Source organism: Haliotis asinina, chromosome 4, assembly GCF_037392515.1.
Source record: "Haliotis asinina isolate JCU_RB_2024 chromosome 4, JCU_Hal_asi_v2, whole genome shotgun sequence".
Lineage (NCBI taxonomy): Eukaryota > Metazoa > Mollusca > Gastropoda > Lepetellida > Haliotidae > Haliotis > Haliotis asinina.
The window spans coordinates 61,198,455-61,220,006 of record NC_090283.1 but is presented as its reverse complement, the minus strand read 5'-3'; the positions used below and the strand labels follow the sequence as shown (position 1 = coordinate 61,220,006).

The window sequence follows — 21,552 nt, the reverse complement described above, 5'->3', positions numbered from 1 at the left end:
TTTCCAATATGGCTGCGCCCATGGACGACATGTCAATGTCAAACAAACTTTCCTAGAAAGGTACTGGAATTAATGATTTTGGGAACGCAGTAGAACATGACAGTCACGTCTCATGGATGCATCTATAGTTCTTGGCCGCAGATCTACTTGACGATCTGCAAGTACAACAATTTAGACATGAAGTTTACTCTTTGATGGGCGCACACACATGAGAAGGGTTATGTAATATGGGTTTTAGCAACACTGACGGCACGTAAAAACGACTTTAATACTCATGACAGTGACAACGTTGATGGATGTTTGGGAAGCTAGAATTAATCTTATGCTTGTCGTGAGAAGTGACTAACGGGATCAGGTGGTCAATCTCGCCAACTTGGTTGACACGTCATTGTATTCCTGTTACGTAGCCGATGCTCATGACGTTGATCACTGTGCTGTCTGGTCCAAACACGATAATTTACAGACTGCCAGTATATAGCTTGACGTTGCTGAGCACCGCTTGCATAATTTGCATTCCTAAGCATTATGGATTTAGATTACACATTCTCTTTTTATGTTCATATCTCCATGAACATAATAAATGCAAAAATACACCCCTAGTTATTTGGTATAGGGTAAAATGTATAGGGTTATTTTGTACATGCCAGCTTTTACACATTGTACCTTGCAACTCTTACAGAATCTCTACTCAACTGTACAAGATGTACCCAAGGATTGTCTTGAGACTTTATCTCCGAAAGCCACAACATCACCTGTCATGGCGGTGCAGCAGTTCCTGGAGCAGCAGCAGCGTCCGTGGTGCCTTCATCTCCTACTTCCAGGACCAGCATGACCACATCCATGTCCCCTCATCCTCAGTCATCCCCAACAAAAAACAAGGAACTTACTTCACAAATGCTGGCATGATACAGGTATTCAGACTTCTTCAGACCATGAAGATCCAGGGTAGGAATTGTCTTCAGCATCCCATGCGTGCCACAAAAGGGCACTATGCTTGTTATAAGAGGCGACTAACACAATCAGGTGGTCAGGTTTGCTGGTTGATTTGTGTCATTGGTTCCCAGTTGCGCACATTGATGCTCATGCTGTTGATCACTGGATTGTCTGTGTCAGATTTGCTTATTTATAGATAGTAATACAGCTGGAATTTTGCTGAGTGCAACGTAATACTAAACTCACTCACTCATTCACTCATCACTAGCTTGTCTGGTCCAGACTGGATTATTTACAAATAACTGGAAAGCTTCTTTGAGGTACACCCCATACCAGTGATCAGACAGCAAAGACATTTAAAGTTTATAGTGTTGTTACTGTACCAGAATTCCCTCCTCCCTAGCCTCCGGACTTTGGGAGTCTGATTTATGCATACAAGTATCCCAATGACGATCTCTATGAAAAAGAATTAGACAAACGTGTAGAGGTTTCCAATTCTTCGAAGAGAATCGTCCTTGGGGTAGGACCACCCACCTCCCCGCAGTTCTGTTCACTGATTAAATATCAGCAGAAGGAATGATGATACGGGCTTGGATGCTTCCCTGGTTGCCTGCGCATGCGCGGCAGAGGGTTGACTCCACGTGGTGAGGGGCAGTATAATGAACACAAAAGACTTTTTGTTTATTATACAATTTTTTATTAAAACATCGTTACAAATGTCACATGACATTTTCCGGCAGCAGAAAATGCATATAAGTAACCCGAGGATGATTTTCTTCAAAGAATTGGAAACCTCTACAGGTTTGTCTAAGTTTATAGTGTTGTTATATCACGTCCAGTTTTAGGACTCATGTTAATTGCATTACTGCAGGCCATTTTTTGTATAAAATTATTGTTAATAGAGACTGGTGTGGTTGTTGTTAGTTGTCTGTCCATTAATACTTGCACCATTTCTGGCCATCATCTTGCCCTTGCATTGTGTTGACGCAACACCTGTGTTTGTCCTCTCAACAGTTGAGATATAGTTACTGGTTTGTGTCCCTCCGTGCAGCGGTGGGATGATTCCAGCTTTGATATGATGTTGAGATCACAAGTGAAACAATGGATCAGACGCAGTTCATGAAAGAGTTGCATCACCCATCATGACAGGTGACTAATGGGATTGAGTGGTCAGGTTCACTGATGTGGTTGACACATGTCATCGTACCTTAACCTGTCCATTGTTGATCAATGCTGTCGTTGATCACTGGATTGTCTGGTCCAGACTCAGTTATTTACAGACAGCCACAATGTAATTGTAATTTTGCTGAGAGCAGCATAAAACTAAACTCACTCACTCACAAAGCTTTAAACAACAAACAAATATGTCACAATGGTTTGATTCCCTACTAATAAAGGAGCAGCCATGTTTTTCTAAGATGGATAAGATAGTGTGTTGTTTCAGTTCAAGCCACTATTCCTTGATGCTGTGCAGCAAGGGAGTCGACTTGAGGGCCTTCACCGTGCTGTGAACTCGCAGAAGTGCATCCGCGTCGGAGGCAAGCACAACGACCTTGAGGATGTGGGCCATGACCTCACTCACCACACCTTCTTCGAGATGCTTGGAAGTTGGTCATTTGGAGATTATTTCAAGGTATTGACAACAGAGCAAAGTGAATCGACCTTTATTTATCTGTTTGTACAGATAAGGGACACCGTTCCATTTGGGGACTCTATTGTCTACAGATTGCTGTGATACAAATAAGATGTTGCAGAATGTGTCAATAAACAAAAAACAAAGGAAGGAAGATAACTCTAAATTTGTTTTTCTTGTGTCATCTGCGAAATCTAGCAATGGCTACAAAAAGATTTGCCTTGCATTCCAACAAGTAATATTTGATGAAGCGTTCAAATGTAGACCCTGTGAATATTAAGAAGGGGGATTACACTGCTGTGATTTTCCTGAGACAATACCTTCAAGAAAAACAGCAAGATGCAAGATTTGAATCATTTGATTTGCACAGGTTGGCTGGTGTACAATCCGATACCCATGCTTCAAACAGTACATTGAGGTGTTTAAACCTAGGATCCAAATATTAATTACCTGAGCTGGGACTTTTCATTTAATTATATGTGTCTACTTGCAGTATGAATCCTGCCAGATGGCGCTTGAATTGTTGACGGGGGTGTACAACCTTCCATTAGACCAACTGTACTTCACCTACTTCGGAGGAGATGAGCAGATGGGACTAGCACCAGATCTTGAGTGCCGGGATATATGGCTGGCACTGGGGTAAGGGGCATTATTTACACGTTGTGGAACTACCATCAGAATTAGTGGGATTCTGTTACCAGCAACCTACACTTATCACAGGAGGCTACTTGATGAACCACGTGGTCCGACTGGATGATTTGGTACCGTGTGTGCCTCATAATGTCAATCACTGGTCTGTCTGGTCCACATTCCAATTTATTTCTTTTACCAGAATATAGCTAAAACATTGCTGAAATGGGTGGTAAATATTAAATACAAATGCATTTTGTGAAATATAGAAAGAAATTGAAAATGTCTAATAACGCCAGATATGATTTGCTTATGTTGAAGCCTGTTTCCCATTCAGGAAGAAAAATCTGTCTGACAAAGTTGTATCCCTCTTCCAGTATTCCAGCCAATCGTGTGCTTCCTTTTGGGATGAAGGACAATTTCTGGGACATGGGCGAGACAGGACCATGCGGGCCGTGCACTGAGATACACTTTGACCATGTTGGCAGCCGCGAGTCATCTCACCTCGTCAATGCTGACTCCCCCGAGGTTGTTGAAATCTGGAACCTGGTCTTCATGCAGTATAACAGGTATGGGAAAGCATGACTAGATCGTCTGCTACACATGGGGATTTTGAGTCCCAAGCAAAATGCTTCTTTGGAGCCAGTGAGCAGAAGCATTACCTGAAGGAGAAGCATACAACATATTTACCTTATCGCAGAGCTCCAGATAATTTTTCAATCAACTGGGTGTTTACTACCATGTCTATGTATGTATGAGTAATTGCATCTTTTGAGGAGTTACTAGCATTTTGTATACTCCCACTAGTTAAAAGAACTAATTACTATTACTTTTACTTTTACTTTTACTTTTACTTTTACTTTTACTTTTACTTTTACTTTTACTTTTACTTTTACTTTTACTTTTACCTATTGGGTACTTAACTCTTCTAAATATATACGTATAAATGCATCTCAATAGACTAAAAGGTTTTATCAATTGTCATGGTGCCAAACAGTGGGCAGCCATTTCTAAATACTCAACATGGAAGTCACTTGACTATTAGAGTGAAACCCTGGACAGTGGCTGTGGGTATGACAGCATACGTATACATAGGCATCACCCACCATTAGATAATGCTGTTGCAGACTTTGTGTACCACGACGAATCATACGCAAACCAATTCAGTTAAATGAGTCATGTATGCAAAATACTGTAGACCTATTGGGTTTTAAGTGATCCTGACACGTCTTTTGTACTCCCAGATTTGTAATTAAGTGAGTAAATTTGATTTGTATTGAGTAAAATATGCAAATATGTGTCATATCTGGAGCTCTGGTAGTGTTACCACCATGTTAAAAGTACTAAATATCATTGTATTCTGTTTTACAGATCACTTCCAGCTATATGACATGTAAACAAAATGGCCTCTGCCTCTAGAGTGCATTTTAAGAATTAGTGAAACATATTTTGACTAGCATAAAACTGCTATGAAAGAGGATAATTATGTTGAAGTTGCAAACCAGTCAATGTATGAACTAGTTTGAATAAAGCAGTGAAAGTCAGTAAATAAATGTGTACATAATGAACTTGAAAACAGATAATCAAATGTTTTTTGAACACTGGGTACTGTATGCATCATATTATAACGTCATACCATTCTTAGTGATACAGTCTCTCAACAGGGCAGTTGCCAAGGCAGTGGGTAATATATCTCCCAGCACCTTCTTGGGGTGGTGACAATGAAACTTGTTAAAGCATCCTTGACCAATCAGATTAAAGTATTTTACATGAAAGTTCGATAAAAAGTGACCAAACTGACCAGTCCAAAGTCTCAGATAATTGAGTATCAAATTATTGTCTGTTCACACTTGATTATTTTCAGACACAATTATCTTCAGACTACTGTCGTGTGGTATTTTTGATGTTGTGTTGAGCATGTTGAAGAGCAAATTAAACATTCTTGTTCTGCTAAAACTTCATAGAATTGGTATAGGCTTCTGACAGGGTGGTCTGCTCATGTTTTTGGTCATTGAATTTTCTGGCACAGACTTGATTACTTGCAGACCTCTGTCATATAGCTGGAATGTTGCTGACTGTGGCAACAACACCCAGATAACACAAACTTGTAACACCAACAGCAACGGGCTTGATTATTATCCCCCCGGCATGTAATGCAGGGGGATATAGTCGATGCCTTGTCCGTCTGTCCGTCTGTCATCATTTTGTTTCCGGAGCATAACTCAGAAACAGTTCAGTATTTTTAGAGCAAACTTGATACATATAATAATCATATAATAGTTGTGCCTTTTGCTATTTACAGAGTTTGGGCATTTTTATTTTTTTTGTTTTTCCATGGAACATTTTGGTGTTAGTCTAATGGTGAGGTGGGCCTCGTTTCCGGAGCATAACTCAAAAACTGTTAAATATTTTTCTGCAAACCTTGGTAGATATGTGTGGCAGACCCCAAAGTGGTGCCTTTTGCTATTTACAGGTTTTTGTGATGTTTTATTTTCTATGTTGTCATTGAAACCTTTCAGACTTAGTCTCAAAATGGATGGATGGGCTTCATTTCCGGAGCATAACTCAAAAACCATTCAATATTTTTAGGCAAAACTTGTAACATACATCAGTCAGAACCTAAAGTGGTGCCTTGTGGTACTTACAGGTTTATGTGATATATTATTTTCTTGGTTTCAATGGAAACGTTTCGGACTTAGTCTCAAAATGGAGGGATGGGCGTCGTTTCTGGAGCACAACTAGAAAACTATTTAATATCTCACAGCAAAACTTGGCAGATATTTGAGGCAGACCACAAAGTGGTGCCTTTTTCTGATGACTCTTGTATTAAAACTGCTAATGCAAAAGTGGGATACTTGAGATCTGATAATATTTTACCTGAATTCCCCAGAAAACATGACAGAAGTCTTGAGCTGCTTCCAAGGCAACATGTTGACACAGGTATGGGCCTGGAGAGGATGACAGCTGTGTTACAGGGGTCAAGGTCAAATTATGACACAGACCTTTTCCAGCCTCTGTTCAGGAGAATACAGAAGGTAGGTCAAGGCCGATATTATATGGGAGTTCAAAAAGCATTTTCGTGTAAATGAATATCATACAGTAATGTAATGTAAACAGACAAATCTATGATTCAGTTGATGTTGTGACTGGTACAAGAGCTACTGCTCAATATTTAGTAATTGTGCTTCATGTGCGACTTTCACATCAAACTACAGTTTGGATGTATTTGTTCAGCTGACTGGGGCACCTGCTTACCAAGGACTGACCGGCAGGGATGACCCCCATCGTACTGACCAGGCATATCGTATCATAGCTGACCATGCCAGGATGATGTCTGTGGCCATAGCTGATGGTCTGCTTCCAGGCCGAGATGGACTGCAGTAAGTTATGCTGTTGAGAGTCTGAATTCAGTGTTCGTGAATAGCGTCTGACCCTCGGACAGTTCCGGCAGATTTGCCGACGGTCCGATAGAAGTCTACAACCTGTCGGCCCCAGTGTCTGACTGTATATTTCACAATGACTTTGACTGAAGTTGTCACACGTGACACGTCACACTTGTTTGCTGTTTATGAACTTTACATTTGTTGATAATTTCAATGCCAATTATAAGAAATGTTAACTCTGAAATGCGTTTGATTTTTATTCTATGAGTCCTGTGAATTTTCAGTGTGTCAGACAGACGTCTTAAACTTATAGGACCCAATGTCCTCTACTTTGAAACACCATTCATGGACTCTGGTATGGATTGGATAAGATTCCTAGTGATTCCCAGCTTGTTGTAAGAACAATTAAGGGGATGTGTTGAACAGTCAGTAGCTCAACTAGTTATTAGGGGGGAATAATTAATTATTGTTTTGGGATTCGGGGGATATTTAATTATTGTGTTGGTTTGTAAGACTGGGATCTAAAGTATCTATGTTAAAAGCAGATTGTCATTTTCAGGCATAAACTCCGCTTGATAATTCATCGAGCCATAAGTGAGTTGGAGGTTACATTCAGGACTTCAGCGACACGTAGTGGAGGCATACTGGGAGATCTGACCCAAGACGTTGTGGAATCACTGGTGAGATCTTCTCTATGTCTCACGAAGTTTAGATCAATATTAACGAAGTTGATGAAGTAAGTCTTCTAGTTTTGCTAATACCGTGGTACACCATTTCACCCGTATTATCTTCTGGGAGTGATTACAACTTTTGTTCTGCTGACCACTGCTTCCATGGTCCAGTATGATAAAACCATGAGGATGAAAGGTCAATACCAAAGAAGTACCAGCTGGTGTTTGACACCCAGGGGATTAAACAGAGGCAGAGCCAAGAGTCTGATTAGGGTATCCATGCTAAAACGGCAGTATCATAATGCACTAGCACTATAAAACTGTTTATGGTTTGGTTCACACACAAAAAGGAAAACATGTCAGAATATCTTCCAGTTTATCAAGTTTCTTTAGTAGCAAGGCCCACATGCAATACAAAATAAACAAGTGTAATTGTAAGGCAACTGACAGTCAGATTCATATGTATAAAGTAGTGTTCCCCCTAGGCACATTTCGGAGGGCGCAGCGCCCTGCCCTTTGAATTTTGCATCCTGCCCTTTTTATTTTGCGCACTGCCCTTTTTCGCCTCAATCACAGTCGTTAGCTATGACAAGTGTGTATTTTCCAGATTTGAAATGCTTTTTTTCAAATTCTCATCTGAAAATACAAACTGGGAAGAGTTAAAGCAACCTTTAGTATTGAAATCATAACACAATTTGACTTCATGTACATTTTGTTGTTCTTTCAATAATCCTCACCAGCATGCCCTTTTAGGTTATGAAGTGCCCTTTTCCATGAATTTACCCTGCCCTTTCTAAACCCTAGGGGAACACTATGAAGAATGCAGTGATAATGCTTCCTTAATGTATGCAGTACAATTTGTAGCTGTTGAATTGGTACATGTTTGCTTGTTTTCATTCTTATTTATTGTTGCAGGGAGAGACTTACCCTGAGTTATCTAAAAACGCTTCTAAGGTAAGTTTCGCCATGGTCTTCTGTGTGTAGGATCTCTTCCTCCTCAACCTCCTACCCCCACAGCCCCAACCCCACCCACACTACACCTTCCTCACCATAGATTATGAATAGTCTCTAATGATGGTGTATGTGTACAAAGGTTTCTTGCCAAACACACAAAGGACAATGATGTAAATCAGTGTCTTGTTTTATTGATAATATTCATTGTGTATTTTGTGTGGTAACAGGGCATGGATGCAGACTAAGTGCGTGAGATGCTATTCCCTAAATCAGAACTGATCATGGTAACTTGTGATGCAGATCAGGGACATTCTCCAGTTGGCAGCCGAACAGTATCAGGAACTTCAGAAGAGGATAAAATCCAATAAAATCCATCAGTCTTCTGTTTCAAATCATACTCAAGTAGAAAAATCTGATGGATTTTACCGCAGAGAGTTCAAATGTGAGGTAAGTCATACACTTTGGGGTTGACAAGGTTATCAACATGTCTGGGTAGTCTGACAAAACCTAAAACTCAGACTTATCTCATAATCTGTGTATTGTATTTAAATTTTTATCATCTGTCATTCAGACAGGAATGAAGCAGGTGGAGCTGTTCCTGCCGAAGATAGCTGAGCTCCAGGAGATTGGTGCTATCAGAACCGATGACATGTACAAGTACACGGTATACTCCCGAACAAGCGATGGCCATGGTAGGTTGGATGTCATTGAACACAACCACGCACACTTGTACCAGATGCAGAAATGTACTGGCACATATTGGAGATCCTAATGATATGCATGGAAGCATTGTGGATCTACTAACACTTCTGAGTGAAATATGAATGTTATGAATTGTATCCAAAATACATTCAGCTCAAAAAATTCCTGCACCCTTCTTATATTGACACTGTCTCTCTGACAGAGTTTGTTGACACAGGTATGATTCATATTTGTATTCTTGCTTTTTCAGATTTCTCGGGTTGCCAGGAGGTAGAGGGGACAGTTGTCGGCATTATTACAGGAGAGGAGCTGTGCGGGCGTGTCTCCATGGGCGATGTTTGTGGGGTGGTGCTGGACAGAACATGCTTCTATTCCGAGTCGGGGGGGCAGGCTGGGGACTCTGGCTATCTCCGAACACAGGTAAGTGTCACCTGTTAAAGTTGCACTCCTCACACTTGTCTTTCTGCTGTCTCACTTTAGGGGAAACAACTATAGCAATAGTCTGTTGCAACATACTATTGTGATGTCGATGGTCTGATGCAACATACTATTGTGATGTCGATGGTCTGTTGCAACATACTATTGTGATGTCAATGGTCTGTTGCAACCAACTATTGCAACAGTATATCAATAGTTTTTTCACACCTTGAATTGTGTCATTTGAAGTCATTTTCCAAATGAATGTATAGTTTAAATGAAATATAAGAAGCTGAAGTAGTTTCATTCTCTTTAGTAACTGACAAGAAACTTGAAACCCAAATCAAGTTTGCTTTGGGGGAAACAGATGCAGACAACTCTTTATCAGAGTGAATGAATCTGTTTTTTCCTATATTTGAGCTGTGCATTTAAGTCAGCTAAATAAATGGAAGTCAATTACTAAACTATTGATAGTCACATTTCATTTTCATTTTTCATTTCTACCGTAGATTATTTGCTGTTGAGGCTCAACAATTGCAATCCACTGATAATTTGTTGCATCAACCCTACCCTGATAGTTTGGAATTTGTCCCCACTTCTCCATGCTTGTGTCCCGAAAGGGAAAAGGGAACAGGTGTAGAATAAGTCTGTAGTATCTCATGATTGTCTCCCCTAAGAGTAAGGGTTTGAGAATATGTCCCAACTTGTCTGTGCTGTCTCCATAGCAAACTAGGTAAGGAAAGGTTCCCATACCCAATGCTTATCTCTTGAAGGTTGGTTTAGAATAAGTCTTCACTTACCCCATCCTGGAAATTTGTTAGACTAGGAGCCCTGTACCCATTGCTATTAAATGTAACTAGTTGATGGGCAACAGGAAGTGAAGAGTACTGTCGATGGCTACATGTAGGTATCTGTTCCAGAATGGGTTGTTTGAGGTGTTGGATGTACAGGAGCATGCTGGGTACGTGGTCCACGTTGGCGTGGTGGTGGATGGGGAAGTTGTTCTTGGAGAGTCTGCACAGATGGAGCTAGACCAGGTGAGGCTGTTGTATGTTTCTCATGTCATCACATAGCTTGTTATGTCTCACCAGGTTGTTGGTGAGACTGTTTTGTATTGCTTTTTGTGGTGATGGTGCTTTTACAATATCATACAAATCTAGCCTAGTCCACCGATATATTTTGGGTGAGATACATCAGACACTACAGTGGAAGCATCTAAACCAGCATTTATCAGGACTGAAGAATTAATCTGGTTTAGACAACATGGTGGATTGAAGAGCTGATGATAAATGTAAAAGTCATGGATGGGACTGAGATTTTGTGCCAATGTTGACAACTTTCCGGATTAGACAGAGTCCAGTTTGGACAGCTTCCACTGTACAAAGAAATTACATCACAATGCCAAGGATACCATTGTGAAATCATGATTCCACGTACAAGAAAGTCATGCACCTGTTTTCTGGCTTATACAGGCAAAGGTGGTTCCTGTTAACATAATCATTAATAGTGAGTGTGTGAGATTAGTTTTATGCCGCACTCACCAATATTCCAACTATATGGCGGCGTAAATAATCAAGACCGGACCAGACAATCCAGTGATCAACAACATGTGCATCGATCTGCACAATTGTGAACCGATGACGGTAAGTGTCTGTTTGTATACTCCCTATCACCTCGTTATGTCTGTCCCCTACCAGGTGAGGCGAGTGGGGCACATGTGTGGCCACACAGGAACACACCTTCTGCATGCAGTATTACGAACGGTGTTGCAGGAGACAAAACAGCTTGGGTCGGACGTTCAGGACAACAAGTTCTCCTTTGATTTTGCCTCCGTGGTGCGTAAATGATATTTCATATTCACTAAGCTAGAATGTTTACTGGAAGATTTCACAGAATTGGTTTTACTTTAACTGGTCATCAGAAAGAATCAGTCAGTACATAGACTGTTTATGACTTTGTTTACAACCTATTTAATTGATAAAACAAGTATGTATGGATGACAACTTCTTTACTCCTCAAGCATGACGTCTCACAACAAAGAATTGAAGAAGTTGTTATCCATGTGTATTTGTAAAAGACTTCCAACTTCTGAAAATGCCACTCAAACAAACCCATCTAATAATGTGGATCTTGACACAAGGGCACTGTGAGTCAGGAACAAACGGCTGCCATCGAGAGTCTAGTGCAGCAGCATATAGGTGAAGGTCACAATGTGACACGTCTGCAGATGGAGCTGAATGCTGCCATGGCGATGGAGGACCTGACAGTGATGGAGGATGAGGTATGTCTCCTTCATTGTGGGTAGCTGAGTGGTCAGAGTGTTACCTTGTCATGAACAGTAGTTTAGGGCCCAAAGTAGCGCTTTTTCGATAATACGTTGGTCTGTAATATATTTATTGGGGCGTATGCACTTTAGCTGCCTCTTGATATTAGAAGAGACCTACTATCCCTTGCAACTGGCCTGACTTGACAAACTTGCCATATTTGGAATGAGAATAATTGCTCCGTACATCCGAAACTGTCCATGTTTGCCGAACTGGCTACAATCATAAGTCGTCATGTGATACTCATAAAGAGTATTCCAAGGGACATAACTTTATGGGGTTCACTTGAAATAAAATTTAGTCGGGAGATAGCGTGAGAGTCCATTTAATGTAGGGTTGCATTAATTCATTTGCACTTCTTAATTTCATATTGTAATCTTAATACTTTTTTTTTCAGAATAAATAATATGTATTGATTTTTAGAGAAGTGTGCCTTTGATTCCCACTCTGACACTCTTCCTGGTGCCCTTTTATTGAAACATTGATTCATTTACATAAAACTCCCATCAGTCAGCCTGATATTAAATGGATTCTGTCTATAAATGTTTCCAGTAGTCTTATCAGCAGTGACTATTTATAGCCACTTACCGTTATTTGTTTCTTAACACTGAAAGCTGCAATATTCCAGCTGTATGACAGCGGATTGTAAATAATCAAGTCTGGACTAGACAGTCCAATAAGCTCCCATCTACACAATTGGGAAACTACAAGATTTGTCAGCTATGTCAATGAGCCTGACCACCCGATCACTTAAGTCTCTTTTTCCGACAATCATGGGCTGCTGAAGACCAATTCTAACGCTGAATTTTACAGGTTTATAGAACTTAAATAATTAGTGTTAGTGTAAAGAAGACAGTTCTAGAAGATTGTGTTCACCAAAAAAACCCCTTCAAATAATGGTTTCTTCAAGACCAACATTTTGAAAAACAAAATGTCTGAAAATTCATGCGTGTTTTCTACCTCACAAGACTGTAAAAGTAATCTGTTATCCAAGATTAAAGTCTCAATAGATATCATAAATCCATTATACTGTTATTGTCTTTTTCAGGACTATCCTTCTCCTGTTCAAGTGATAAGGATTGGTGGGGAGTTATCTCCCTTGACATCACTGGAGTTGTGTGGTGGAACGTAAGTGTTCATATAAAAGTAACACTCATTACAGTCAGGACCCACAATCCCATCTGTCTGGACGATTATTGCGGGAAATGTGAAAGATTATGACTCATTCCCATGCATTATGTAAAACAGTATTTTTGGATTGCAGGCTTTTAAATCTGTCCATTTAAGAATTGACATTATCATTTAAAGAGGTATACGCATAAACACTAATGGGCAGAATGTGTTAATCAGTGTAGCAAATTTATGCAAACTTTGCTGTTTTTCATATTTAGAACTCCAGAAACAAACACTGTTGTCATTTCAGATGAACATATCACTCAGCTCATTTAGTCATGAACAAAAAATGAACAAAAATAATTTTGTGATATTTGCAAGTGTGCATTTAGTTATTTCTTCATACTATCCGGTCAGTGCTTTGTTATCGAGAGCAGGAGGGTCATGCCATCAATTGTTCAAAACATCCCTGATAGACAACACTAACTCAAGTGTTTAATGGTCACGCTGGGGAAGGATTTTGTTTACGTATTGTAAAATAATTTTTTTATCTACCTATAAGTAGGTGTATGTCTCCTATTTGTAGTCACGTGACCAACACCAAGGACCTGGTCAGCTTCTGTCTGGTAAACATGAAGGGCGTGGCACAGGGGGCCAAGAGGGCAACATGTGTGACAGGGCAGGTAGCCAGACAGGTGTGTAGTCAGAAGGGCTGGGTGTCAGCAACGAAATAGTAATGTAGTACATTACATTATGAGTATCTATACTTCCTTTATCTACTGTTTCCACATTGTTTCCACATTGTAATCTATGTCCCAGCAGGCTTATATCCTACCCATCAAAAGTTTAGACCTGCTGAAAACATTCACTATACGTTATGTATATATGTGTGGTTACGTCAAATTTTGATTTCTCCACTAACTTGAGGGAACCATCTGCAAACCTTATGCAGATGACTTGCACAAAGATCATGCTTCAAATTGCTGAAAAGCATTTACAGATATAATGCATGTGAACAGCTGTGTTTTGGTGTAAATTTCTTCGAAGAATTCATCAATTTCAGCTGATTTTTGTCATTTATTGAACCCAATAATCATTTGAACTTTACAAGGTTGTTTCAAAATTTTTCAGTTCATGTGTGAACAGTACCTTTAAACAATATAAAACAAAATTTAGTTTAGTACAGTTGACTGAAGTAAGTGGCTATATTTAAACTAGTGAGTCTAAGCATTTAAATAGAAGTATATATTGCCATACATATTTCTATATACTTGAAGCTGTAGTGTTTGAATCTGAGTGACAATGACTATACATCCCATTTTCTACATACTAAGTTTAAGAAGACAAGAGATACCTTATTGCATGTAGTCAATTTCAAACACCACTACTAACCTGAATATTGTTACTCACCCATGGAAGGTACTGCAGTGTAATATTTGTGTGGCAAGTGTAATATCACTTGACGTATGACGTGAAAATGGTTGAAAGTTGTGACGTCACAATGCTTATGTCACTGTCGCAATTTTACTAGACCTTGCTTGACTTGTGGAAAGCTGAGAATCCTCACACTGTAGGCAATTTCACTGCAGTTTCTGTCAGTTTATACTGGCGAGTAATGAACAGAATACTAAACTCGCTTCCGCAAAATACCATTTTTATTAAACTCGTTAAAGATTTAGTATCAAACGAGCGAAATAAAAATGGTACATGTATTACATGGAAGGTTGTTTTGTATCCTCTATTTATCTGATAATTAAACAGAGTCAAATGTCACTGATCACATGTATAAGGGTGCCTTCCAGGCTATAGAGAAAGGGCAGGAACTGGAGTCACGGTTGTCACAGCTGGTGTCAGAGGTCAAGTCTGGACAGAACATGGACTCATGGATGGAGAAGGTCAAGGACATTAATACAGTAAGAGCAGATGTACCCAGTGTGGTTCTTCTATATAATGCAACCTGTGTGTGTCCAGTGTAAGAATGGTCAGTGTAATTTGATGAAGTGGCCAATCAGAGTGTCTTGCACCCAACTGTTTTGATGTTTTTCAGTATGTTTGAAATTACTCTTTCCTGTTTGCAGAGTTTGTCACAAGACTTGTTGCCTAAGTTAGTGAGGGACCGTGTCAGGGAGGAGCTGGATGTAACAGTTTCCAGGATCAGGACAGAGCTGAACAAACAACGCCAGGCCTCCTTACAACAGGTGATTGAGTGAGTGAGTGAGTGAATAAGTGAATGAGTGAGTGAGGTTGGCTCAGTTAGTGAATGCGTGAATGGTGACTGAGTGAGTGTGGTGTGACTTGGCTAGTGAATGTGTGACACATGACCATCGGTGAGTGAGTAAGTGAGGGGTGACTTGTTTATTGAATGCATGACACATGACTGAGTGATTGCGTGAGGGATGACTCAGGAAGTGAGAGATTGATTGAGGGTGACTTGAACTTTATTTAAGTAGGATGAGGAATTTGTAGGTAGTTCACTTAAATGCCTATCTACCCAGTGTTCACAAGTACTGTCTGACCCCTGGATAAATCCAGCAACCCCAGTGTCCAACTGTACATTTCACAATGACTTTGACTAAAGTTGTTTTATATGACAAGTGACACTTGTTTACTGGTTTTACATTTTATGTTTTCTAATAATTTCAGTGCCAGTTTTAATAAACATTAGATCTGAAATATATGTTTTATTCTTATTTCTATTCTCATTTATTTTATTGAAACCCAGTTCAAGTAAACAGTTAAACAAACAGTGAAGCAGCAAGTCTGCATTCTATAACATTCTATAACAAAGAAAATGAATCAGGTACTGACTGTCACTCGAGGACATGAATGAGTTTGAGTGCATGGGTGAGTTTGAGGACATGAATGAGAGTATGGAGTGCTCGAGGACATGAATGAGTGCATGGGTGAGGACATGAATGAGTGCATGGGTGAGTTTGAGGACATGAATGAGAGTATGGAGTGCTCGAGGACATGAATGAGTGCATGGGTCAGGACATGAATGAGTGCATGGTGAGCTCGAGGACATAAATAAGTGCACGGGTGTGCTCGAGGACATGAATGAGTGCATGGGTGAGTTCAAGGACATGAATGAGAGTATGGAGTGCTCGAGGACATGAATGAGTGCATGGGTCAGGACATGAATGAGTGCATGGTGAGCTCGAAGACATAAATGAGTGCACGGGTGTGCTCGAGGACATGAATGAGTGCATGGGTCAGGACAAGGACATAAATGAGTGCATGGTGAGCTCGAGGACATGAATGAGTGCATGGGTCAGGACAAGGACATAAATGAATGCATGGTGAGCTCGAGGACATGAATGAGTGCATGGGTGAGGACATGAATGAGTGCATGGGTGAGGACATGAATGAGTGCATGGGTGAGTTCAAGGACATGAATGAGTGTGTGAGCTTTGAAATGGTACTGTCAGCAATATTGCAGCTGCTGTTGCAACCAGGTGCATAGCATGCCATTTTTTTTTCATATAACCCTAATAGGTTGCAAAGCTTTTTAGTTATATAGTATTGACGGCTTGCCCAACTATTTTAGCAAAAATCATGTGTAAGCCAAGACATATTTTTTTTAATGATTGTAGATGCACCCCTGGCAGCCTCTAAATGATGTAATGTTTTAACATGTCAGGTGTTGTTATTATTTGTCATAAGTTGCCTGTTGTTGTTATAGCTGTAAATGTTGTAACAGATTGCTACATGTCCTGGGTTGTAGATGGTCCTGGGACTTATGTCTAACAGCTCCGAAGATGTCATCGTACAGCATTTTACATTTGATGGAAAGCAGGTAAGGGATGTGGACCACAGGCCATTGTGTTGTATTTCTCTGTCTGTTCATGTCACATGAGTGACAGGAGGAATATGGAATAGTGTATTTCAAGCACCTGTGATGCTAATAGATTGTATAATGTATGACAGAAATATGCAAGCAACTGGACATGGGGGTCTACGTCAAAATGATAGAAGTGAGCATAAGTCATGGTTTTGGATTTGCTCTGAATGACCACGTTAACTTAGTATTTCAGTGTGTATCAAAATATTCCAAATGTTGTTTTAGATGTTTTTCTCTTTCATCAAGCATATAGTTCATACAGTGCTTACAAACCATTGATCAAATAAGAGCAGTTTTGTGAATTCAAATCCACAATGATTAGCGTGACCATGATCTTTTATGGATAAATCTTGCACACAACGTTTTGGGGTCCTTTCAGATGCCTTCATCAGGTTTTAACAATAAAAATTAAACATATACATCTGATTTAACATTTATAATAATTGGCAGAACGTAAAATGTAACGAGTCATCAGAAGATGACATATCCCCCGTCCCCAACATATTTGAAAGGACAAATCATCTGATAGTTACTTGATATTGTTGTAGACTTCACCTGATGAAGCTGTCTGAAATGACCCCAAAATGTTGTGTGTCAAAGAATTAAAAGAAGATTTATCCATAAAAGATCTTGGTCATATATGCAACTTGTAAATGCCGCTAAACGACATCACAATCATAAGGGTTTGTATTACCCAAGGGAGATAACATAATGCTCAGCGATTAGATGGCTGAATCATGCCACATAGTCGAGAATCAGGAGTTGAGTATTATTTATTGAACCTGGACATGCAATGAGACAGAAGCAAGCGAAACATCCTGTCAAACAAACTGTACTAACCATAGCAACTGATATACACTAAACCATTGATGTCTTACATTCTAGACTCTTTAACCCATGAAGGTCCCGGGGTAGAATTGGCCTTCAGCAACCCATGCTTGCCATAAAAGGCGACTATGCTTGTCGAAAGAGGCGACTAACGGGATTGGGTGGTCAGGGTCGCTGACTTGGTTGACACGTCATCTGTTCCCAATTGAGCAGATCGATGCTCATGTTGTTGATCACTGGATTGTCTGGTCCAGACTTGATTATTTACAAACTGCCGCCATATAGCTGGAACATTGCAGAGTGTGGCGTAAAACTAAACTCACTCACTCACTCAGTCTAGACTCATAAACTGACATACAATTCCAAATACATGGGTAGCAAAGCATAAGAGTTACCTCCCTTATGTAAGTCACTAGGCATTAAGGTTGCTTTATGTTTCAGATGATGAAGGCACTTTCTGCCATAGAGGTCTCCAAGCCACTAGTTCTTGTTTCTGATGGTGGACGGACATCCTATGCATTGATAACAGCCCCACAATCCATGGTGAGAACAGTGTTTGTATACTGGTCAAACTCAACTTAAGTTGTGTATTGAAGACATATTTCACTTTTTATTTATTTATTACTGCTGATTATAAGACAAGCAGACGACTGTTTTTACCTCAAAATTTTTATAAGTATCCATCTAATTAAAAATTGTATCAACTGCTAGCATCCACTGACACAGAACTTATTAAATCTTTGTTGTTGTATTTATAAAGGATACTAAATGACCTTCCATGTAATCCCATATTTATTAAGTGAGTTAATGATTTGGTATCAAACAAGCGAAAGCGAGTTTGATGCTAAATCCCTCACAAATTTAATGAAAATGGTATTTCATGGAAGTGAGTTTAGTATTCTGTTTATTACTTCCAACACAAATTGATAGAAACGGAAGCTACAGTGTGAGGAATCCCAGTTTTCCTCGAGTCAAACAAGGTCCAGTACCATTGCGAGAGCGGCATTAGCATTGTGACGTCATAACTCTGGACCCTTATGACGTCATACATCTAGCGGTATTACACTAGTGTAATATTGCAGTAAAAATATTACATTGCAGTATCTGCCACGGGCGAGTAATAAGAAAAGACATTTGCCATTTGTTTTTAACAATATAATGGTATGTGCCCTGTTAGCAGTTGTTTGTGTGTTAGTGTCACATGTCCCTGAATACTAATACACTTGTCACTAAGTCATGACATGATCGAGCTTCATGACGTTGCTGGGTCAGACCCAGATAGGTCTGATGAATATAGGACACTTTCGTGGATTCCAGCATCTTATATTCCTTTCACATTTTGCAGCTGCATCTTGCTGTTTGATCAGGTACAAGTTGCTGTGAACTTTGCCTCATTGAGGAGCATGAAGTATTCCTCAGATGTCACCAGTCATAGAAATAAGTTCAAACTGTCACTTGCCCTTCAGACACCCCACTGGCCTGAATAATTCATGATAATTTATAGACAATAAAACAGCACTGTTTCAGACTATTTACACTGAGCCTCAGACATTGATGAGCCTCAGACATGAAAGGTGACTATGCTTGTCATAAGAGGCAACTATCGGGATCGGGTGGTCGGGCTGGTTGACTTGGTTGACACATGGCATCGGTTCCCATTTGCGCAGATCGATGCTCATTTTGTTGGCCACTGGATTGTCTGGTCCAGACTCGATTACTTACAGACCGCCGCCATATAACTGGAATTTTGCTGAGTGCGACGTAAAACTAAACTCACTCAGTCACTCACTCTGACATTGATGAGACATACTCATAGAATACCCATACATTTTCAAATATCATCATATTAAATTATCTTAGGGATTTCAGTCATCATCACTGGAAGAATCCTCCACATCATAATTGTCTGCATCTTAGATGATATCACTTTCATGGCAGCTGTGACAATGAGAATCTTTCATCCTCTGCATCCCCTGCTTCATATGCATGTAAAGCTATCATCTCCTCAGATTCGTGGGGTTGCCGCCTGGGTTTTGCTTTCAACCACTGGTGAATCACAGGGGCCTACTCTGGCACTTCAGAACTGACCAATGACATTACTGCTTATGATTGAAATAGTTATTTGTAAAAACATGCACTTGACTCTTTGTTCATGTTTTTGAGGACGATGTTGTCGCTAAAATTAGAAAGTCAGGATTCTGGAAGCCTGATCAGCTCCTAAATTATCACTAGCCGGGCGACCAGCTTCGGCAACTTTTAAGTAGACCCGAGCAAAGGTACACTAGCATTTTGCTAGCGGGCAGGCAGTTATTTTGAACACTGTATGTGAAAATGAGTAGGGAAAGTTATCCATAATAAATGTAATGTATTCATGTTCTTCCAACTAATATCTGAGACTTCATCTGACAGATGACCTCTGTTGTTGAGTTATCTCAACCTGTGACGACACTCAGTGTCAGCTGACAGAGGACTATTTTGTGAGCTTGTGTGGTGTATTTTCAGGCCAACATCTGTAAGTCCTGGTCCAAATCCTGTCAAGATAAGTTGTCAGTGACGGAAAGTAAAGCCAAGTGTGGGAAGGACAAGGCAGCCATTTTGTTGACACTGAAAGGACGAGCAACAGCACAGAAGCTCTACACAGTGCTGAAGGACATTGTGCAGTCTGGCAGTACATAGCCTCACTGCTACACTTTGTGTTCATGGTATTCAATAAAAGTTGTGTAAGGCAATAGCAGAGATGCCAACCTCTATGATTTTATCGTAGTCACTACGAATTTTAACTTCAAACTACGCCAATACGATTCCACTAGAAGTCCTACGAAATTTGAATAAAATGCATTGAAATTTGGTTATATAGACAAAAACATATATTTTCAACGATGAAATACTTTTTCAGACTTCACATACCTTCCATTCATCATACTTAATGACATATTTGAACTGGAATGATTGCAAGTAACAAATGTAATTTTAGCGAAGCTGATTTGAATACCTTTGCAATTTGACACATTTAGTTCCTGCGGAAATACTTTATCCAAAATAATAACCAAAATAATTGAATTTGACCGTAATATTCATTTTTTCTCAGAATCCATCACGAGATGGATCCATCATCCATTATTTAGTGGACTACTAATTTTATGGTCAAACTACTAATGTTGAACGTTGAAACTACTATTTGCAACACTTTGGGGTTGGCATCTCTGCAATAGAGGTTGAAAGCCGCTGTATTTAAGCTGCCTCACAGAGCAGATGCTTCCTTTGGGCGGAAAGCCCAATTTGATGCCGAACTCAGACATTAACTACTTTAGTGAAACCCGGGATAATGCTGGCAAACCTTGGTGCAGGCAAACCTTAATGGTGGCAAGGATTTGAACTTGCAGGCTTGGGTTTCAGCCCAAGGGGCACAACTCTCAACAGAGAATTATGCCTCACTCGATGACAGGGTCAGATGTGCTCATCACAAATAATGAAGGGTTAATCAAATTTTGAACAGGAGTTAGGGAGTCCATACATTCCAGTGCCACAGGAGTAAAGGTCATGGACAACACCACGTGGTTATTTTTTAGAACTGACAATACATCGCTTAATAAACAATTGTCTTAGACGTGAAGTTACAAAGGGTTACTTTCTTGATCAGTCTGTACCTTAGTGGTCATATATGGATGCTATGTAGGAATATTCATCAAATGCATGCAGTTGTAATGCATTAATAAAATATCTGCCTTTGACAGTCATCTCTTCTAGTTGCCATAGAGAAAACACTGTTACAGGCATGGCTGATGTGTGTGAGTGAGTATGGTTTTGTGGTATTGTTAGCAATATTCCAACAGTATCACAGCAGGGGACAGCAACAATGGGCTTCAGTTATGTTCCCCATATTGGGAACTGAACACAAGACTATCCCAACAGTAGTTGGTCTAGAAGTGTATAGTATGAGCATGTCTGCAGGATTCAGTGATGGATGTAGTTGTATCTCCCTAACAACTGATACCAGTGAATGTTGGACACCTGTACTGGCTGGTCAACATTGCTAACGATCCTGCAGTGACAACACTTTGTTTCTCTGAATTTTCAGACATTATTTTAAGAAGTTTAATTACAAATAAAAATGAGAAAAGCA

General features: G+C 39.9%; 1 protein-coding gene across 1 annotated transcript; it reads left to right on the top strand.

Moving 5' to 3' along the window:
• LOC137281760 (alanine--tRNA ligase, cytoplasmic-like) lies at positions 1-21,552 on the top strand. Its single transcript, XM_067813360.1, has 22 exons — positions 1-60; positions 680-911; positions 2,378-2,566; positions 3,060-3,205; positions 3,574-3,765; positions 6,087-6,231; positions 6,431-6,576; positions 7,139-7,259; positions 8,166-8,204; positions 8,505-8,651; positions 8,776-8,896; positions 9,157-9,326; positions 10,244-10,360; positions 11,021-11,158; positions 11,464-11,604; positions 12,696-12,775; positions 13,347-13,455; positions 14,563-14,673; positions 14,839-14,958; positions 16,485-16,556; positions 17,871-17,972; positions 19,932-21,552. Exons 2-22 carry the CDS (start codon positions 702-704, stop codon positions 20,103-20,105), a joined length of 2,790 nt encoding a protein of 929 aa, XP_067669461.1. The 5' UTR covers positions 1-60; positions 680-701; the 3' UTR covers positions 20,106-21,552.